The 17,653-nt window shown below is 44.4% G+C and overlaps 1 protein-coding gene across 14 annotated transcripts in view; it reads right to left on the bottom strand.

Moving 5' to 3' along the window:
* LOC118400652 (collagen alpha-1(XIII) chain-like) overlaps positions 1–17,653 on the bottom strand; it is a 57,971-nt gene that overhangs the window by 13,789 nt on the left and 26,529 nt on the right. For 11 of the 14 annotated variants that reach the window (XM_052477122.1, XM_052477150.1, XM_052477148.1 and 8 more), the window contains 20 exons: positions 16,901–16,927; positions 12,626–12,670; positions 11,231–11,266; positions 11,088–11,141; positions 10,398–10,484; positions 10,264–10,290; positions 10,041–10,076; positions 9,879–9,935; positions 9,747–9,770; positions 9,088–9,177; positions 8,804–8,938; positions 8,024–8,095; positions 7,788–7,832; positions 7,586–7,636; positions 7,443–7,469; positions 7,203–7,289; positions 4,528–4,563; positions 3,136–3,189; positions 2,925–2,978; positions 2,585–2,620 (listed from right to left, as the gene is read on the bottom strand). In XM_052477122.1, the coding sequence (XP_052333082.1) occupies positions 2,585–2,620; positions 2,925–2,978; positions 3,136–3,189; positions 4,528–4,563; positions 7,203–7,289; positions 7,443–7,469; positions 7,586–7,636; positions 7,788–7,832; positions 8,024–8,095; positions 8,804–8,938; positions 9,088–9,177; positions 9,747–9,770; positions 9,879–9,935; positions 10,041–10,076; positions 10,264–10,290; positions 10,398–10,484; positions 11,088–11,141; positions 11,231–11,266; positions 12,626–12,670; positions 16,901–16,927 (1,080 nt within the window). The remainder of the gene's footprint in view (positions 1–2,584; positions 2,621–2,924; positions 2,979–3,135; positions 3,190–4,527; positions 4,564–7,202; positions 7,290–7,442; positions 7,470–7,585; positions 7,637–7,787; positions 7,833–8,023; positions 8,096–8,803; positions 8,939–9,087; positions 9,178–9,746; positions 9,771–9,878; positions 9,936–10,040; positions 10,077–10,263; positions 10,291–10,397; positions 10,485–11,087; positions 11,142–11,230; positions 11,267–12,625; positions 12,671–16,900; positions 16,928–17,653) is intronic. The other 3 variants (XM_052477142.1, XM_052477161.1, XM_052477169.1) reach the window with 3 other exon arrangements.

The following is a 17,653-nucleotide window of genomic DNA, read 5'->3' as shown; positions in this document are numbered from 1 at the left end:
TTTGAACAGGTTGGATTAGGGGTTGGACGAGTTTATCAAGAAGGAATTGGAATTGGAAGAAAAATAAACCCTGGCAAACATGTAAGCCCTCTCACAACTTTGCCTGAAAACCCTCAACATTGGCTAACGTTGCGGCAACATTGTGGGAACATTACTTGCCAGCCAAGGGAGAGGAGATTACAGGCTTGCAGGGAAGGTAAATGGTGAGAAAAGGAGGAGGATGAGGAAGAGGTGGATGAGGAAGAGGAGAAGGAGGAAGATTAACCCGAGACTACGACATTAGAATGCAGGAGGAGCAGGTTGCCAGGGTGTGTGAGAGGGAGAGAGAGGACAACACGACCCGGCAAAAAGAGCCGCGGGGAACAGAGCAGGGTGGAGGGGAGGAAAAGGGGATAGGAAGACCTGCGGAAACAAAGGAAAACAGGACAAAAGTAAAAACCACCAGGATCCCACAGCCGGCCACAGCACCTCCAACTGGTTTAGCAAAATACCTCATATCAATCTCTTATCCTTTCTTTTACACCCCAAAGTAGCAAAAAAAATTGTTCCACAAATAGGAAGTACACATTAGGGTCAATGTCATATATTTCCTGCTGTCAAGAGCCCAGTTGGAAGTGCTGGGAGGGTCAATGACATGTTGTGACTTTTAAGTAGAGAGTCAGAATATTAAATCAGATGTTAATAGGAAGGAAACAAACATTCTCCAAGGGGAAGGGGGGCATGTGTAAAACATTATTTAATACATTGGTATAATTAAAGTGCATACTCTTATTTTATTTTGCAGTGGCTATTTTACAAAATGAGGGTATAGCATTCTGTTATTACTTGAAGTAAGAACAGAGTATTCAGATACGACGGCACAAGGTAAACCAAGGACAATTTATAAGACAACGTTTTGACTGGTCTTCAGAGTAAATAGAATATCATTTTGTAAGTTCTTTGATGTGTCCGTTCACATGTTCCAGTCATCTCATTATCAAGGTTGAACATCTTCAATCTCTTTTGATCTCTGACTTAATTTATACGAACTCAGTCATATTTGCATATTTGAACAAGATTCATTGAACTCTGAGGTAAAAAGGCCACTGCAAAGGTAAAGGACATATGCATATAATTTCTTCAAACATCACTTAAAAGACCAATTGAGGTCACTTTCACTATATGAATCACATAAACTCACACATACTATCAAAGAGCACATCTCTTTTTTCCTCTGTAGTAATGGGATATTCAAAAGATGAGGCTATTGATATTCACATTAACATTTTGATTCAGATTTGCCTAATTAAGAGAGCCTTTGAATCCACCATGGTCCTGCTCATATCACCTAATACAAGCCTACCATGGTCCTGCTCATATCACCTAATACAAGCCTACCATGGTTCTGCTCATATCACCTAATACAAGCCTACCATGGTCCTGCTCATATCACCTAATACAAGCCTACCATGGTCCTGCTCATATCACCTAATACAAGCCTACCATGGTTCTGCTCATATCACCTAATACAAGCCTACCATGGTCCTGCTCATATCACCTAATACAAGCCTACCATGGTTCTGCTCATATCACCTAATACAAGCCTACCATGGTTCTGCTCATATCACCTAATACAAGCCTACCATGGTCCTGCTTATATCACCTAATATAGGCCTACCATGATCCTGCTCATATCACCTAATACAAGCCTACCATGGTCCTGCTCATATCACCTAATACAAGCCTACCATGGTTCTGCTCATATCACCTAATACAAGCCTACCATGGTTCTGCTCATATCACCTAATACAAGCCTACCATGGTCCTGCTCATATCACCTAATACAAGCCTACCATGGTCCTGCTCATATCACCTAATACAAGCCTACCATGGTTCTGCTCATATCACCTAATACAAGCCTACCATGGTCCTGCTCATATCACCTAATATCGGCCCACCATGGTCCTGCTCATATCACCTAATACAAGCCTACCATGGTCCTGCTCATATCACCTAATACAAGCCTACCATGGTCCTGCTCATATCACCTAATACAAGCCTACCATGGTCCTGCTCATATCACCTAATACAAGCCTACCATGGTTCTGCTCATATCACCTAATACAAGCCTACCATGGTCCTGCTCATATCACCTAATACAAGCCTACCATGGTCCTGCTCATATCACCTAATACAAGCCTACCATGGTCCTGCTCATATCACCTAATATCGGCCCACCATGATCCTGCTCATATCACCTAATACAGGCCTACAGTACCATGGTCCTGCTCATATCACCTAATATCGGCCCACCATGCTTTCAAGCTCGACATTCCAATGGGCTTGCAATTGAACAACTATTACGTCTCTTGAACAACCCAAGAAGACCAATGGGAAAATGAGTACTGCTTTTCAATGAGGAATATGTGGGAGAATAATATCTCGCGTCGAGTAGGAGCATGGAGGATCAGCAGCCATGTTAAACACCATAGTTTATCAGGAGCACTAAATGTACTTCATTAAGCACAGGACATGTTTTCGTCCTGTTGTTTGAACAATAATATTTTGCTCCGGGAAGACACATCATTGTCAGCGGCTGTCTTACCCGGTTCCCTTTGAATCCTTGTGGTCCTACAACACCCTGAGGAGGGGGAAACGAAACACATTATGAGTTCCTGTGCAAGGAGATGTTACCGGTGAGGCATATAGCTTTGTGCTGTCAATCAATTTGATCCACTCATTCCCTTGAGACTTGATTTAAGAGAAGATTCATGTTTTCCTCTGTCACTTGAAAGAAGTATTATATGATGTTCAAGATGGCTCATTCAACATGTAGCCACTGATTGTCTTTCAGATAGTCAAGATATTGTTCACTTGATAAATGAAATGCTGGAAATGCAATACTGTATTTATTTGATGTTCTTGATACTTCGGGAACTACTTACAGGGATGCCTTGAGGACCAATTGGTCCTGGGACTCCTGAATCTCCCACGAAACCCTGAAAAAACAACGACATTCATCTCAAATAGATAAATAAGCTGTTTTGACTGAAATCTCTTATGTGGTGTGTGTGCTACTTTTGTGTGTGTATGCGCGTGTGTGTGTGTATGTACATGTGTCGGTGTGTGATGATGATCAGTGATGTGAGTACTCACTCTCTCCCCCTTTGGTCCTGCAGGCCCTGCCACACCAACTGGTCCTATTAAACCCTGTAAGGTAATGACAAGTCAGACCCTCAGTGGACGCAGACATGACAACGGGAGGACATCAAAATAAAAATGGATTACTTCATTTCCATCATCAATAGCTCAACAAGCTTCCGGAGCACTTAAAGAGATTCTCCAGTACCTTTTGTATACTTTTTAGCCAGTAGTTCTAAAAGTAGCACTCACGATCCAAAAGAGGTCCCTGAAAATTGCTAGGGGGCTGGCACAGGGTTGCTTTCAAACTAGGCATTTCGCGACTAATTGAGGTGAGACCGTAATTCTGCTCATAGATTACGCATGTACGAACGACACATTGACACAACCAGGCCCGAAGCAGGGGGTTTAAAAAAAAAAAAAACTTTCTTTGTCGCTAAAGTACCGGAGCATGTCTTTCAGTGCCAAAAGAGTAGTTATCCAATTCTGTTTCGGTTGACCATTATCAAATCATAACCGATTGATTAGGTAGTGGTCTTCTCTAGGTTATCCCACTGTGCATGTTACACCAAGCTTGTTGAGCTAAAGAATAAATGGTAACAAAAAAGGAGAAAAACATTGAGTTCAGCTGCAGCTCTCTCTCTCTCTGTGTGGAAGTCAGGATTCAACAGGAGGACCTTGCATCTCAGGCAGATAATACAGTATGTACAGCATATAGCATTGGGGAGCCATTACGCCATACTGTCCTGTATGCATATCAACATGCAGCATGAGCATCCCAGCATGCTCTCCTGGTATGACATCACAACGCCAGTTCAAAGCTTTACACTGCAGGAGAGACACTGTTAAGACACCTGTTTTTGAAGATTTGCAATGGCATAAACTCGGACACTCAAACAGCTTGACTTTATGCAAGTAGGCTGAATGTTGAGACCTGATTGCGTAACTCAAATGTCCTTATAAATCTTCCATTGACATCAACACATGATTTAGGCAGAAGTCTAGGTTATACATGCAAATCTCAAGCTATGATTCAACGTGTAATGAACAAGGGGACTGTTTCTTGAGAGCAGACGCATCAGTATAGAGAGCAGACGCACCAAAGGGTCCATTTTAGTACCCTGACACGTTCCATTGCCATACAGACATGGGACACAGTCATGTGAATATCATCCCTATGCCAGAGCAATCCTCGAAGAGTGCCTAAAAACAGAACTACTCTCTCTGCAGACAATCAGACAGATAACAAAAAAGGACAAGCATGGAGGAAAGCAAGCAGACAGGCAGACAGACAAGACACCAGCGCAGACAGACAGACAAGCAAGTCGTGTGGGGAGCAGAATAGGGGAGGAGAGGCGGGGTAGGGGAGGAGTGTGTGTTGGGGGGTACAGGACTTGCGCCACTCACCACTCGACCAGGCCTGCCGTCTAAACCATGAGCTCCCTGGACAGTGTGTAAACAGTTAGAGAGCAGAGGTGGGAGGGAGGTGGTGGGAGAGGGGAAGGAGGTGTGGAGAGGGTTGGGAGGGGTGAGTGAAGCAGTGATTCGTGTGACTCAAAAAAAACACATCCAGTTGTTGATGAAGGGTGATGGTGTTGTGATGACATGAGAAACAGTAACTGCCAGTAACTCCGTTTATAGCTGCAGTTGATTATCTCTATCAAATAATTAAGTCCTGACTTATGATAAAATAGTTTTCAATGTCTTTCAGATACATATGCATGGTTCAACTTCTTTCTATGGTTGATGCCCCGTATTCAAAGCAGTTTGAATCATGCACAGTATTCAGACTCCTTGACTTTTCCCACACTTTGTTACGTTACAGCCTTATTCTAAAAGGGATTTGTTTCTTCCCCTCATCAATCTACACACAATACGCCATGATGACAAAGCAAAAACAGGTTTTTAGAAATGTTTGCAAATAAAAAACAGAAATATCACATTTCATAAGTATTTAGACCCTTTACTCATTCACTTTGTTGAAGCACCTTTGGCAGCAATGTCAGTATCGAGTCTTCTTGGGTATGATGCTACAAGTTCCACACACCTGCATTTGGCGAGTTTCTCCCATGATTCTCTGCAGATCCTCTCAAGCTCTGTCAGTTTGGATGGGGTGCGTTGCTGCACAGCTATTTTCAGGTCTCTCCAGAGATGTTCGATCGGGTTCAAGTCCAGGCTTTGGCTGGGCCACTCAATGACATTCAGAGATTTGTCCCAAAACCACTCCTGCGTTGTCTTGGCTGTGTGCTTAGGGTTGTTGTCCTGTTGGAAGGTGAACTTTCGCCCCATTCTGAGGTCCTGAGCGCTCTGGAGCAGGTTTTCATCAAGGATCTCTCTGTACTTTACTCTGTTCATCTTTGCCACAAACCTGACTAGTCTCCCTGTCGCTGAAAAACATCCCCACAGCATGATGCTGCCACCACCATGCTTCACCGTAGTGATGGTGCCAGGTTTCCTCCAGGCGTGATGCTTGGCATTCAGGCCAAAGAGTTCAATCTTTGTTTCATCAGACCAGAGAATCTTGCTTCTGATGGTCTGAGAGTCTTTGGGTGCCTTTTGGAAAACTCCAAGCGGGCTGTCATGTGCCTTTTACTGACGAGTGGCTTGCGTCTGGCCACTCTACCATAAAGGCCTGATTGGTGGAGTGCTGCAGAGATTGTTGTCCTTCTGGAAGGTTCTCCCATCTCCACAGAGGAACGATAGAGCTCTGTCAGAGTGGTCACCTCCCTGACCATGTCCCTTCTCCCCAGATCGCTCAGTTTGGCTGGGTGGCCAGCTCTAGGATGAGTCTTGGTGGTACCAAACTTCTTCCATTTAAGAATGATGGAACCCACTGTGTTCTTGGGGACCTTCAATGCGGCAGAAATGTTTTGGTACCCTTCCCCAGATATCTGCCTCAGCACAATCCTGTCTCGGAGCTCTACGGACAATTCCTCATGGCTTGGTTTTGCACTGTCAACTGTGGGACCATATACAGGTGTGCCTTTCCAAATCATGTCCAATCAATTGAATTTACCACAAGTGGACTTCAATCAAGTTGTAGAAACATCTCAAAGATAATGGAAACTGGATGCACCTGAGCTCAATTTCGAGTCTTATAGCAAAGGGTCTGAATACTTATGTAAATAAGTTATTTCTGTTTTGTTTTAATAAATTAGAAAACATTTATATAAAAACAGTTTTCCCTTTGCCATTATGGCTAATGTGTGTAGATTGCTCAGGATTATTTAAAAAAATTTTTTTTTAGAATAAGGCTGTAACGTAACAAAATGTTACGGAAAAGCCAAGGGGTCTGAATACTTTCCGAAGGCACTGTATGTAGAGAAGTGTGAAGATATGAGTTTCTGATGATTTTCAAATAGCACGTCTTGGATTAACAATGATTAGCATACACATACATAATAGCCCTCATCATTTCCATATAAAAGGAGTTACTGTGCCATTGATGATGTGACTAGTACATGTACTGACTGTCAGCAATGACCTTTGACACCCAAGAAGTAAACCAGTTAGGAGAAGAGACCCCCCCAGTGATACATATCAAACTTATTCCTTGACATGCAACTAAAAATAGAACTACAAGAGACTACATTAACAACATTTCCGAGAGATGATCAGAAAAAAAGTTGCCACAATAAAGAAAATGATCATTAACTATTTCTAACACATAATAAATCATTATCAGGTTATCTGAACATATGACAATGGCAATGGGTAATGTAGATTTCATTTTTATAGTAATGGTTGTATCGCCCCTGTGTATTGGATTGCAGCAACCATCCATCCATGCACTTTGAAAACATTATAACGCAGCTGCTGAGCCAGGAAACTATCCTTGGTGAGTTAGGCCTAGTTTCAAAGTGACATATGACAACGTCAGAACAACCATGCTGCCTGGTTCTAAGACACAAAAGTCTGAACAAACAGTGTGCCTACCCTACTGTGGTTTCCAGGGGTCTAAATAAAATGTCTAATGGCAAAATGGTCCAAGGGAATTAGAGAAAAAAACCCAGACACAAACCACAGCACGGATACAATCTACATGGGGATTGAATGGTGTCGCTCTTGATTGGTGTACTTACAGGAAGTCCAAGATGGCCCCTGTCCCCTTTATCGCCCTTTGAACCAGATGCTCCCTTCTCTCCCCGTATGCCTATGCCTTGCTCCCCCTAAAAGAGGCACAGAAAAGTTATTACTGATGTTTAGTACATAGGCATTAAACTCACCTACTAAAATCAATAAATATAGCTACTGTTAACTACAGTATCAAAGCATTCTGGAGGTACAGTAAGACAACAAAGGCTACCACAACCAACTCTTACCTTTGGTCCTCTCAGTCCTTCAGGTCCCTGAGGGGTAAAGACACAATTCGAGTCAATAACTTCATGTCAATGCGATATATTATCAGGAGGTTTTATGGATATTTCTATATTGCTTAAGGGCGTGCCAACTGTAGTGTACTCACCGCGGGGCCAACTGGTCCTTGGGGACCTGGAGGCCCTGGGGGTCCATAGACCTAAAGACAAACACCAGGTCATCAATGATACACTCCTTCATTAGTGGGTTCAATCTAACAACAAATCCTCTGAATCTGACCCTCTCAAGTCCACTCAAACACGCATGGGTCATTAAAAACAATGAGATATACAGCAGTGGGGGGGCCTTACCATGTCTGACCTTCCTCCCTTATCTCCGGACTCGCCCTTCTGACCCTGAAGCATCAAGATACAAGGTTAACTTAGGCTACTCTCGTCATAGTTAGCAGGAATAAAACCCTACAGTACACCCAATCAGCACTGTACAAATGAATAGCATTCTGAACAGTACTTCACTGCTCCCCAAAGCCAGGTCAGACACTTCATACTCTATGGTCAGATGCAGTCTGAGGGGCACCATTGCGTACCATTGTGCCTGGTAATCCAATGGGGCCAGGGGGTCCAGAAACCCCCTTTTCACCAGTAGGGCCGTCTAAACCCTACAGAACAAAGACAGGGGAGATCGTGATAGACGTTAAAATATTGGCAATATTTTGTTGGTTTGGATTGTTGTTTTGTGTGTTAATTTTCATATGAAACTGTTAATCAATTTACATAGTTGAAAATAAAAAAAAATTTAAATAGAAAATGTAGACCTCTCATTTGTCCGATGTTCGAGGTCAAAATAGATCTTTGAAGGCCTCAAAATGATACAATGAATTACAACCAGCTTTTTGAGATTGGTCTTGGTAGTAGTTTCCAACTCGTGGCTGTCGGGACATGAAACTGCCCACGACGAGGGACGCAATGTTGCCCATCCGTTCTCAGAGTCGAACCACCCAGACTGCTTGAATGAAACTCTTTTCAAACAATCCTTTCATGGTTAACATAAATACAGTACATATGTCTGTTAATAGGATTAACGCCGCATGGCGTCCTCATAAGACAACGGGTAAAGCCATTCCCACAGTATGGCGTAGTCTTGCGGTATGTTTTGGCTCCATGGTCTGATGAGTGTAGCCCACACCAGTGTCAGAACTGGAGTTGATCATTTACTGTAGCCTATCGAAGGTCTCTTATTAGATCATACGAGGGTGGTAGAAAGAGCTAAGGGCCTCCCTTCCCTCTAGTTAATGATAGTGCTCTGGCTTTGGTGTGGGAGTGTGTGTAGTGGTGTGGTGTGGGTCTGTGGTTCCCCAGTCACTCACAGGTGATCCAAAGTGACCCATGTCCCCCTTGTCTCCTTTGGGTCCTGAGAAACCCATCAGGCCCCTCTCCCCTCTGGGACCTTCAGGGCCCGCTGGGCCAACAGGACCTGGCTCTCCAGGCTTCCCCCGAGGACCCTGGCACACAAAATAGACATCATAGTCGTTGTTGTCTTTATTTTGATCGTCATCATTGCCATGTTGTTGTTGATGTTGTATTTTATCATCCGTAACAGCTGTACAATGGACATTTATACTGGACAATACACAATAGGGGGTGCTCTAACCTTCTCTCCGTCAAGACCTGATGGGCCTGGAAGGCCAACTTCACCCTTTGTTCCTGGTGTTCCGGGGACCCCTGGAGGGCCAGGTGGGCCCTGGATAGACAAAGAGACTGACTCATTTCTGCAGCATACAGTAACATAGGGACCGAATGCGCCTCTAATTTACACATCTCCATCTGGCTTTTGGGGGTCACATTATAAAAAATAAGAATACTGCCTATCACTGGAATATTGTTGCTTTAAATCAGTGCTCGCCCGAGCACTCTCGCAGCATTTCTCTATCTATCAGTTCCATTCAAATTGCATACAAAATAGATCATCCTGTTCAAGATTGTTTTGTTTATTTACATATTTAATACATATATAGAGAGTACCAGTCAAGAGTTTGGACACACCCACTCAAGGGTTTTCCTTTATTTGGACTATTTTCTACATTGTAGAATAATAGTGACTCACAATGACTTATTGAAAACATATACTCTATTATCTAGTAGCGTATTCATAATAGCAAACATTTATATTGGAATTAAAGTGGCAAAACACATTAGGCCTTTAAATTGTCTGTCTGGTCCCATGACTGTCTTTTTGTTCCACAGACCTGCATAAAGAAGGCCTAAACATTTCTAATGCATCATTGACAGACTTTAGAAACCGCCACTCACCATCAAAGGTACATTCCGAATATCCTAAGGAGAAAAAAACCCACAATGTTATAAGAGCTGGTACCCATTTACAGTACTTCATGAATCAAACACAGGCTCATCGCAGGAAGCAGTAAATAGTTGGTGACGTACATTTTCATTGTTGATGATTTCTGATTTCCCTGGCTCTCCTGCCGCACCCGGAGGACCCTATAAAGTTGGGGATCAACAACAAAAAAAGTACATTAAGAATCATAATAATTCATTTGTGTAAATCTCCCACTGGCATTTATGTGTGACAGAGCCTGTACTTACTCTTGGTCCAGCTGGACCATCAGATCCTGCTTCCCCCTGGAGGACGATCAAAGGTTAGACAGTTAGCCTCTCCCCTTTCATTTATCAACCTCAACACAGCATTCAACACTAACAGGATGGGAGTGAACGTTACTTGAGCAAAATGAGAGGACAATGTTAAGTGATCATACGTTTCCTGTTGGGACAAAATGTCAACCGAGGCTACAAAAAGTTCCCATCTCACCTTGAGACCTTGGTCGCCTTTGTCACCCTGGGAAAGATTTTAAAAAAAAAGTTTTATTGGCATGCATGATATTATTAAACCAAGGTAGCTTTTTCTGACTAGTTTACAGCCTCTCGTTGGATAGCTTTTAGTACCTTGGATCCTGATAGGCCTGGGAGTCCTGGTGTCCCTGGTTCTCCTTTGATGCCAGTTCCTGCTGCGCTGGGTTCGCCCTTGTCACCCTGCCACAGAATAGGACATGGACAGTGTCATCGACGACCGTACAGGACAACACACTCTACTGTACAACACTGAGACACCATCCCATTGACTGTGCCATTAACGGGAGATGAATAACACAGCCCTGAAGGTTGGTCACAATGGATCTATACGGATCTGAACCACAAAGTGAATCACATGAAAACATCCAACAGCACAGCTCCTTGTCCACAGCTTCAGTTCTTAACCCCTCAACACAGAGGCACGAACTGCAAAAGCGTTCTCTAACAAGAGGACATTTTCACACATTTGGCAAATCTCTGTGATTTGATGGAAACAGAGTCATGTGAGTGAACGATTTCTCTGAAATGGCCCGCTGTCACGTGAGGCTTGTTATGCCGCGTCACTGCAGTACAAGCAGCTATAAAAGCACTTCTACACAAGCCAAGCCTCCTAACAGAGGAGAAAGCTAAAAAAGCAACTCGAGACTCTAATCGCAGCTCTAGTCAGTCACAAAGACAAAACAGTGAGACGATTGACTCGATGGAGCTCTTGTTGTTATGGGAACACTGATGATTGACAGATGCAGACACAGAGCACAAACACAATGTCCATTCCAGGCCTACCCTGTAGCCCCTCTTTCCAGGAAAACCAGGTGTACCAGGGATACCAGCTTGACCCTTTATAGTGGAAAGAAGAGTTTCAGTACCCTGGATATATATATAGGCTTTTATGATCTGTGTTAGCCACACCATTCCAAGGAAATTACCTTTCTTCCAGGACTGCCTGGAAAACCTGGCTCTCCCTACGGTGGCCAAGATGGCACAAAGGTCAAAGGAAGGGGGGAAAGAAAGAAGACAGAAAGAATGAAAGTCCTACTCCTCTTTTTCAAATATTGATGAACCAATGCGTAAAAAAGCACACACGTGCACACAGAGTAAGCTAATTGGTATTCAGTAAACTTGCCTCTTTGAATCAGTAGCCATGCCACATATCCCTAACCAGCATTTTCGATACATTCAGGAAAATTCAGAAAAGGCGCGGGGCCTGTTTACATCCACGTGTTTGTCAGTGTTCTTGGAAGAACATAATTCCCTCAGCGCAAGAAAACAACTGCACTGGGATCGACATTTGGAAAGGCATGTTTGGGTTGGTGCATTCTACGCTTGCACATAGCTGGTCTGGGTTTGGACACGGAACTGTCTCAGATTCTAATCCGTCAGGAGCTTCTAGCCCACCGCAAGCCGATTTAACCCTCGAAATTGGTCGCTATAAATAGTAAAGAACACACGAGAGTTATTTAATTCATCCCTGTGTTTGCTCCCCTCTTCAATTGGCTAGATTAACGAGGAGACACGCGGCGGATGATGTACGGTCACAGCTGTGACCACAGGACCTGCACGGGTTTATAGCAGGCGGCTGTGGTCCGAGTCCCAAATGGCACCCTATTCCTGGTCAAAAGTAGTGCACTTGATATGAAACAGGGTGCCATTTGGAACACGAAGTGTGCCTCAAGTAGATACCGTATAAGCAATTATACGGTATCTACTTGACTTGCTGAGACTCAAATGCCGTGTTTTATGCCGAAAGTTACGAGGGTGACTTCTCTCGTAACAATTTACAACCCATTTTCAAATTTACTAATCATCAATGTCAAGATATGGTTCTTAAAATCAAAATGCTTAACAACCATGGACCTGGGAGTATTACTCAAAAAGGCCATGCACTATTCATCATTGGTTTGACTTGTATTTTGGGGAACATTTGGATTAGGAAATGCTTTGACAGGCAGTTCAACAGACAGCATACTGGGAATACAGCCCTCTAACTCAACTCTGGACCTCCAAGCCATTGTTCCCCTCTAATCAGGGACAGATTTAGTGGGTGCAATTAATTATCGGGTAGAACAGAACACCAGCAGGCTCCGGACCTCGTAGGGTAAGATTTGAATACCTCTGGCATACAGTATACTACCAGTTAACAGATACAAGGCATTCTCCCCCCAAAATGTGGACAAACAAAGGTCTGAGAGGAACAATCACTGGACTGCTCCCATCATTTCATCTCAGATGCACAGTATGCACACTGTCAGATACACTGCATGCACAGGATGGTTTAGGACAAGGGTGAAAGGTCAGGGGATAGCTGCACATGGGTAGACTACCTTCAATCCTTGTTTCCCTGGCATTCCTGGCATACCAAAGTCCCCCTAAAAGAGGACATTGATTATCAATAACTACAGTGAGAGTGTTCCCAAACAAGCAGGACAACACACAGTTAGTATTGACGAAACACACTGAAGCTCAAATAAAAACACATCAATTGGAGGCGCAATTCAACCAACCAAAACAAAACCTGTTGTTGCCATGTTTCAAAGTAATGAGAACAAATGATCAATGACCAAGATCCTCAAGAGGAAAAGCGTATTACATGAACAAATAAGAACAGAGAGATGGGGAGGAGTGGTGGAACGTCCCTGGCAGTCTGACTCCTCTAGGTCTGACGAAGGGGCAAGTGGCATCGCCCAACTTGGCAACTCTCCTCTCCTTTCCCCCACCCTACCGACAGACACTCAGCAAGTGCATTTCTGCTGGAGCCACTGACAGGTGCTGTGGTTCAGGCTCAACGTGGAGGGGGGAGGAGAGTGGGGGGGGGGGGGACTGCAGACTGTACTGGACCATTGTGTGTGTGTGTGTGTGTGGGGGGGGGTACAGAGCTAGAGCCCAGCCCCCGCAGCTACAGCATGCCCAACTGCCCCATGGCTTTCACACCAACCTGTCAGGGGGTTGTCACGTGGGGACAGAGTGTCCGTCCGTTTCTGGGAAGATGAAAGCGCCGAGCGGGCCCCCTAGCCAGGGAGGGATCAGGGCAGGTGAGCGACGATGGCTCTAATCGCATGGAGGGGCCCCCAGCAAACAGCAAAGAAACAGGAAGCACAGCTCCCTTTGATCTCCTGATTCTCTAATCAGCTCACACCATTCCCCCCATCTACTTAGCCATCCCTTCCCGCCAGCGTCACTCCCCACCCCCTGGTTCTATTTCCACACCGGCATGTGTGTATGAAACTCCATGGGTGTAGGCTCGCGCGTCATTTGTCGACTGATAAGCCTGGTGCTTGATTTATCAATAGGCTAATCTCTTCATTGAAATGATGCCGTCATGGCCTTTCCAGTTCAGAGGAAATGCCCTGACGGTCACAGGGGAAAAGATTCATCATCTGTTCAGAACAAACTGTAATGATCCCTCTGATACACCAGTAAAGAGGGAGTAAACAGTGTGAGATACTTTAAGATGGCCTTAAAATGGCCACTGCAGCTACTACCACTACCAGAGTGGATCTGAGGCAAGTGAACGGAATAATAGCACTAGGTAGGTGAATAGAGAGGCCTACTTTCTGTCTTCTCGTCTGGTCTAATGTGCTCTCCAGCTGTGCTGGTCTAGGGCTCTATGATTTCGAGGGAGAGTGAGGGCAGAGCTCCATTCAGTCAGACAGACGGTCGGTGTCTGAAACGCTTGGCTTGGCAAAGTCTACCTCCCCACACACCTCTTCCCCCTGTGTTCGGAGCACCACTGTCACCTTATACACTGTCTCTGGGTCACTGTCGTCTGCTTTCCTGACTGGAGTGTCTGGGAGTGCCCACACAGGTCTGACCCAAGGGAGACATTTCAAAAGCAGGCTTTTCTAACAGCCTAACAGGCTCATTAAATCAAGCAGTCGTCCAGACCGGGGGAGAGACATCCGCCATTACAGGGCTAATGGTGAACCCCTGTACGGTAATGGTGAGCTAGTTCACCATTGCGAAAGCAGAGCAGAGGAGGAGGTCTATGGCTATCCTGTTCACTTCCTCTATGTCTAGCCTGGTTGACTGTAGCCTGGCGACTGTAGCCTGGCGACTGTATCCTGCTGAGCGGGAGATGTGGGAAGTAGCTCGGTCAGACTTGTGGTCGGCACCATGTGGACATTAACGATTATGGCCCACGCCACAATCCTTTACATGTTCTTTTTATTCCAATCTCGTTGTACAATACTGTGAGCCTGATCCAACATTGTGAATACAAATATAGAACAAAGTTCCCCTGGGCAGAGGCAAATCCCAAATCCTAAGGTGAATATAGTGTAGCTTTGGTTCATTTTCCTGCAAAAGCGCTTTCTCTTTACCATAAAACAATTCGTACCATAACTCTCACAGCCCCACTGTTGCTGTGGATACCGTGTCTCTGCTAAAAGCGCCCTTCCTTGAAGTGTTTTTCCCTCTCTTTCCCAATCCCTCCTCCGTCTGTGGAGTCTAATGGGGAAAACACACGGCAGCCGCTACTGCTGTGTCGGGCGGCTCAGGCCGAGGAAGCGGGAATGTTCACCATGGAAACTGGTCGGCCGTGAGTCCGACACTCAAGGAGGGCAAAGTCGGTATGACCGGGAGCTGGCAGGTAAGAAAACAAGTGGCTATGCCACATCATCCAGTCACGTCACTGGAGAACGTCCCACAGAGGGCGCTGCTCGCTGTCTATGAGAGACTGAGTCAAAGGACTGAAGAGGCCTGGGGATCACATGTGTTCAAATCCCAGGGGGGAATGTGAGGATGAGGGCAACCATGTTGTTGTTGTTGACGCTTTCCGGTCAGAGACGGGCAATACAGCCCCACTTCTTCTGGAAGGCTCCTCTCACGCCCTGTGTGGCGCCTTCTCTGACACAACGTTTTTCATCCCAGGACTGTTTGGTCTGAATCACATGATGTATAAGATCATTTGCCCACATATTGTGATGACTGAAATAAACGTGTGCCTTCTGATTTGTAGTAACTGTCCAGTGTTTCCAGATTTCTATGAAATATGACCTGGTCGGCACTCAAAAAAATAAAAGAGATTCAAGGTTTCTTTTTGGTATTTATTTCATTCAGGGGTGGTTAGATTGTATATCTGTGATGCCTTATTGACATGTGCGCCTGTTCCAGGAGCACCCACACGAACGCACCTGTCGGTCGTTACAACTTAACAAGCTCGAAATAAAGAAGCGCACCTGAAGAGGAGACACTGATGAAGGCCAAAACGTGTGTCTATCTACCCACCCCTGAATTAAAGAAATACCCAAAAGATACCTTGAATTTCCTTTTTGAGTGTGGACCAGCTACACAATTATGGAATTCTATTCTATTTTGGTGGATGCACCTGTTGTGAGCACAGTATGAAATATGACCTGTAATTAATTAGAATATGAGTGAAATAGTTCTCCTTAAAAAAAAGAAGGTAATTAGGTATGTTAAAAAGCAGCTTTTTTGTGTTGGAATGGTATGGGTGTACCCCAACAACAGAACGGTGTGGGAGTAGACCGCTGAGTGGCCAGCTCATCCTCCTTCCTCTATACCATTGATTGACCAGCTCATGACATCATACTCTATGAAGAAATAGCAAGCATTTTTTAAATGGTTTTAGGTGGGGGTTTTGAAGGGGGGTTTTTGTCTCCAATTTAGGCTTTGGCCACAAATACGAGTATAGTGCGAGTCAACAAAATGATTTGGGTTTGAGTTAACAGATGAAGACATCGTAAAAGTGAGATTTTCACTGGACAGTTACTTTAAAAAACATCAATGTTCAAATTAACTTGTTCAACAGCACAAACTATATTCGGGTAATTATCTCAAACAAGCAATAACAAAATCATGCCACAGACAGTGCTCAATTTATCTTTAAAATAACTTAAGATGGCATACTCCACATATAGCTTCCAGTATTTTTCTCCCCTGTCCCCTATGAGGCCTTTCTTCCCCTCACCTCCCTACAGTGTGGATGGAGACATCATCAGAGGAAAGACTCAAATAGAGGGACTCAAAAGACAACCAATGCTACCAAGGGAAAGATGTCTTCCATTTTGAAACTGGGCTACATAAATCTCCTAAAAACGTCTCCTAGCCTTTTCAACGTCTAGGCCTCTGGGCTCTGAGCCTCGCATGGTGGTCCCTTGACTGAAGGGGGGGTTGGGGGTCCTAGTGAGGGAAATGAATATTCCATCAAGCCCTACTAAAACAGGAGGGAATTACACAGGACAAGGCCACACCACTTGGGCTTTTTGAACTGCGATGATATCTGGGCCAGATTCAGGAACCAGCCCAAAGTTTGTCTATGATCTATGTCTACAGAGAAATACTCCCGGTTTATTTTAGATAATATTATTTACAACCTGCTGCCGTCTGGTGGCTGCACAGTCACTATCGCATGTTTCACTGGGAGGCTCCTCTCCTGTGAGGCTTACAGTGAAAATAATTCATCCCATTCAAGAAAATATATTAATAGACCAAAGTCAGTGGTGTGGGGTCTGTGGGGTGCGTTTGTGCTTCAGCGGGTGTCGGCTAAACAATAAGCTTCCTAAACTCCCACGTCGTGTTTTTGATAGTCAGAGAAATTCACATAGAACCGAGAGGGTGAGTTGTAACACGGCTCTTACCTTCAGTCCAAGCTCTCCCTTCAGTCCCTACAGAAGGAGAGAGAAAGACAAGAGAAACACAAAACATTTAGTCACATATTCTAAATCATTCCTATGATTTATTTTTCAACATATGAAAATACAGCCAGTCAAAAGGTGAGAGGTCAATGGAGTTACAGCAGAATTCCACCAGATGGTGCAGTAACCTCTGATAGTAGTGGACCCATGAACAAACTCTTGACGCAGCTACAAAAAGGTATTGGATCCTCCATAAGGAACAGGGTGCAGTGGGAACATGGGAGAGTTTGTATTTCAATGCCTTCACATTTGAGTAACTCACACACCTCTGAACGTCTAGTGCAATACTAACTTTCAGAGCGGTGAACTTACTCTCGTAAAAAAACATGGCCGTGGCTTTAGTTAAGCCTTGGTCTTGGTCGTCCTCTGAGCAACCTACTGTAGGGTTGTTCAACCTCCTCATAAACCAGACTGAACTTTTTGGGGCTCTGTCATGGGAAAACAGTGAGATGGAGGAAAGCTGGAGTTGACAAGGCAATAATATAACTTGGAGCTGGAAGCTGTTGGTTCAAGTAGGGGTCAAACATAAATGAAATGGCAATTGCCAAACAGAAATACATATTTTACAAACTCACAGTTTGAATCAAAATCTGTATATCTCACTTGAGGAAGTGTACTAATGACTTTGAGAGCAGATCGTGTCATAGAGAGGCTGTGGTTTGCTGATAGCAGCAGCCAAACAGTTTGACAATGCCC

This window comes from Oncorhynchus keta, chromosome 2 (assembly GCF_023373465.1).
Source record: "Oncorhynchus keta strain PuntledgeMale-10-30-2019 chromosome 2, Oket_V2, whole genome shotgun sequence".
Taxonomy (NCBI): domain Eukaryota; kingdom Metazoa; phylum Chordata; class Actinopteri; order Salmoniformes; family Salmonidae; genus Oncorhynchus; species Oncorhynchus keta.
This window is presented reverse-complemented; position numbering and strand designations above follow the sequence as displayed.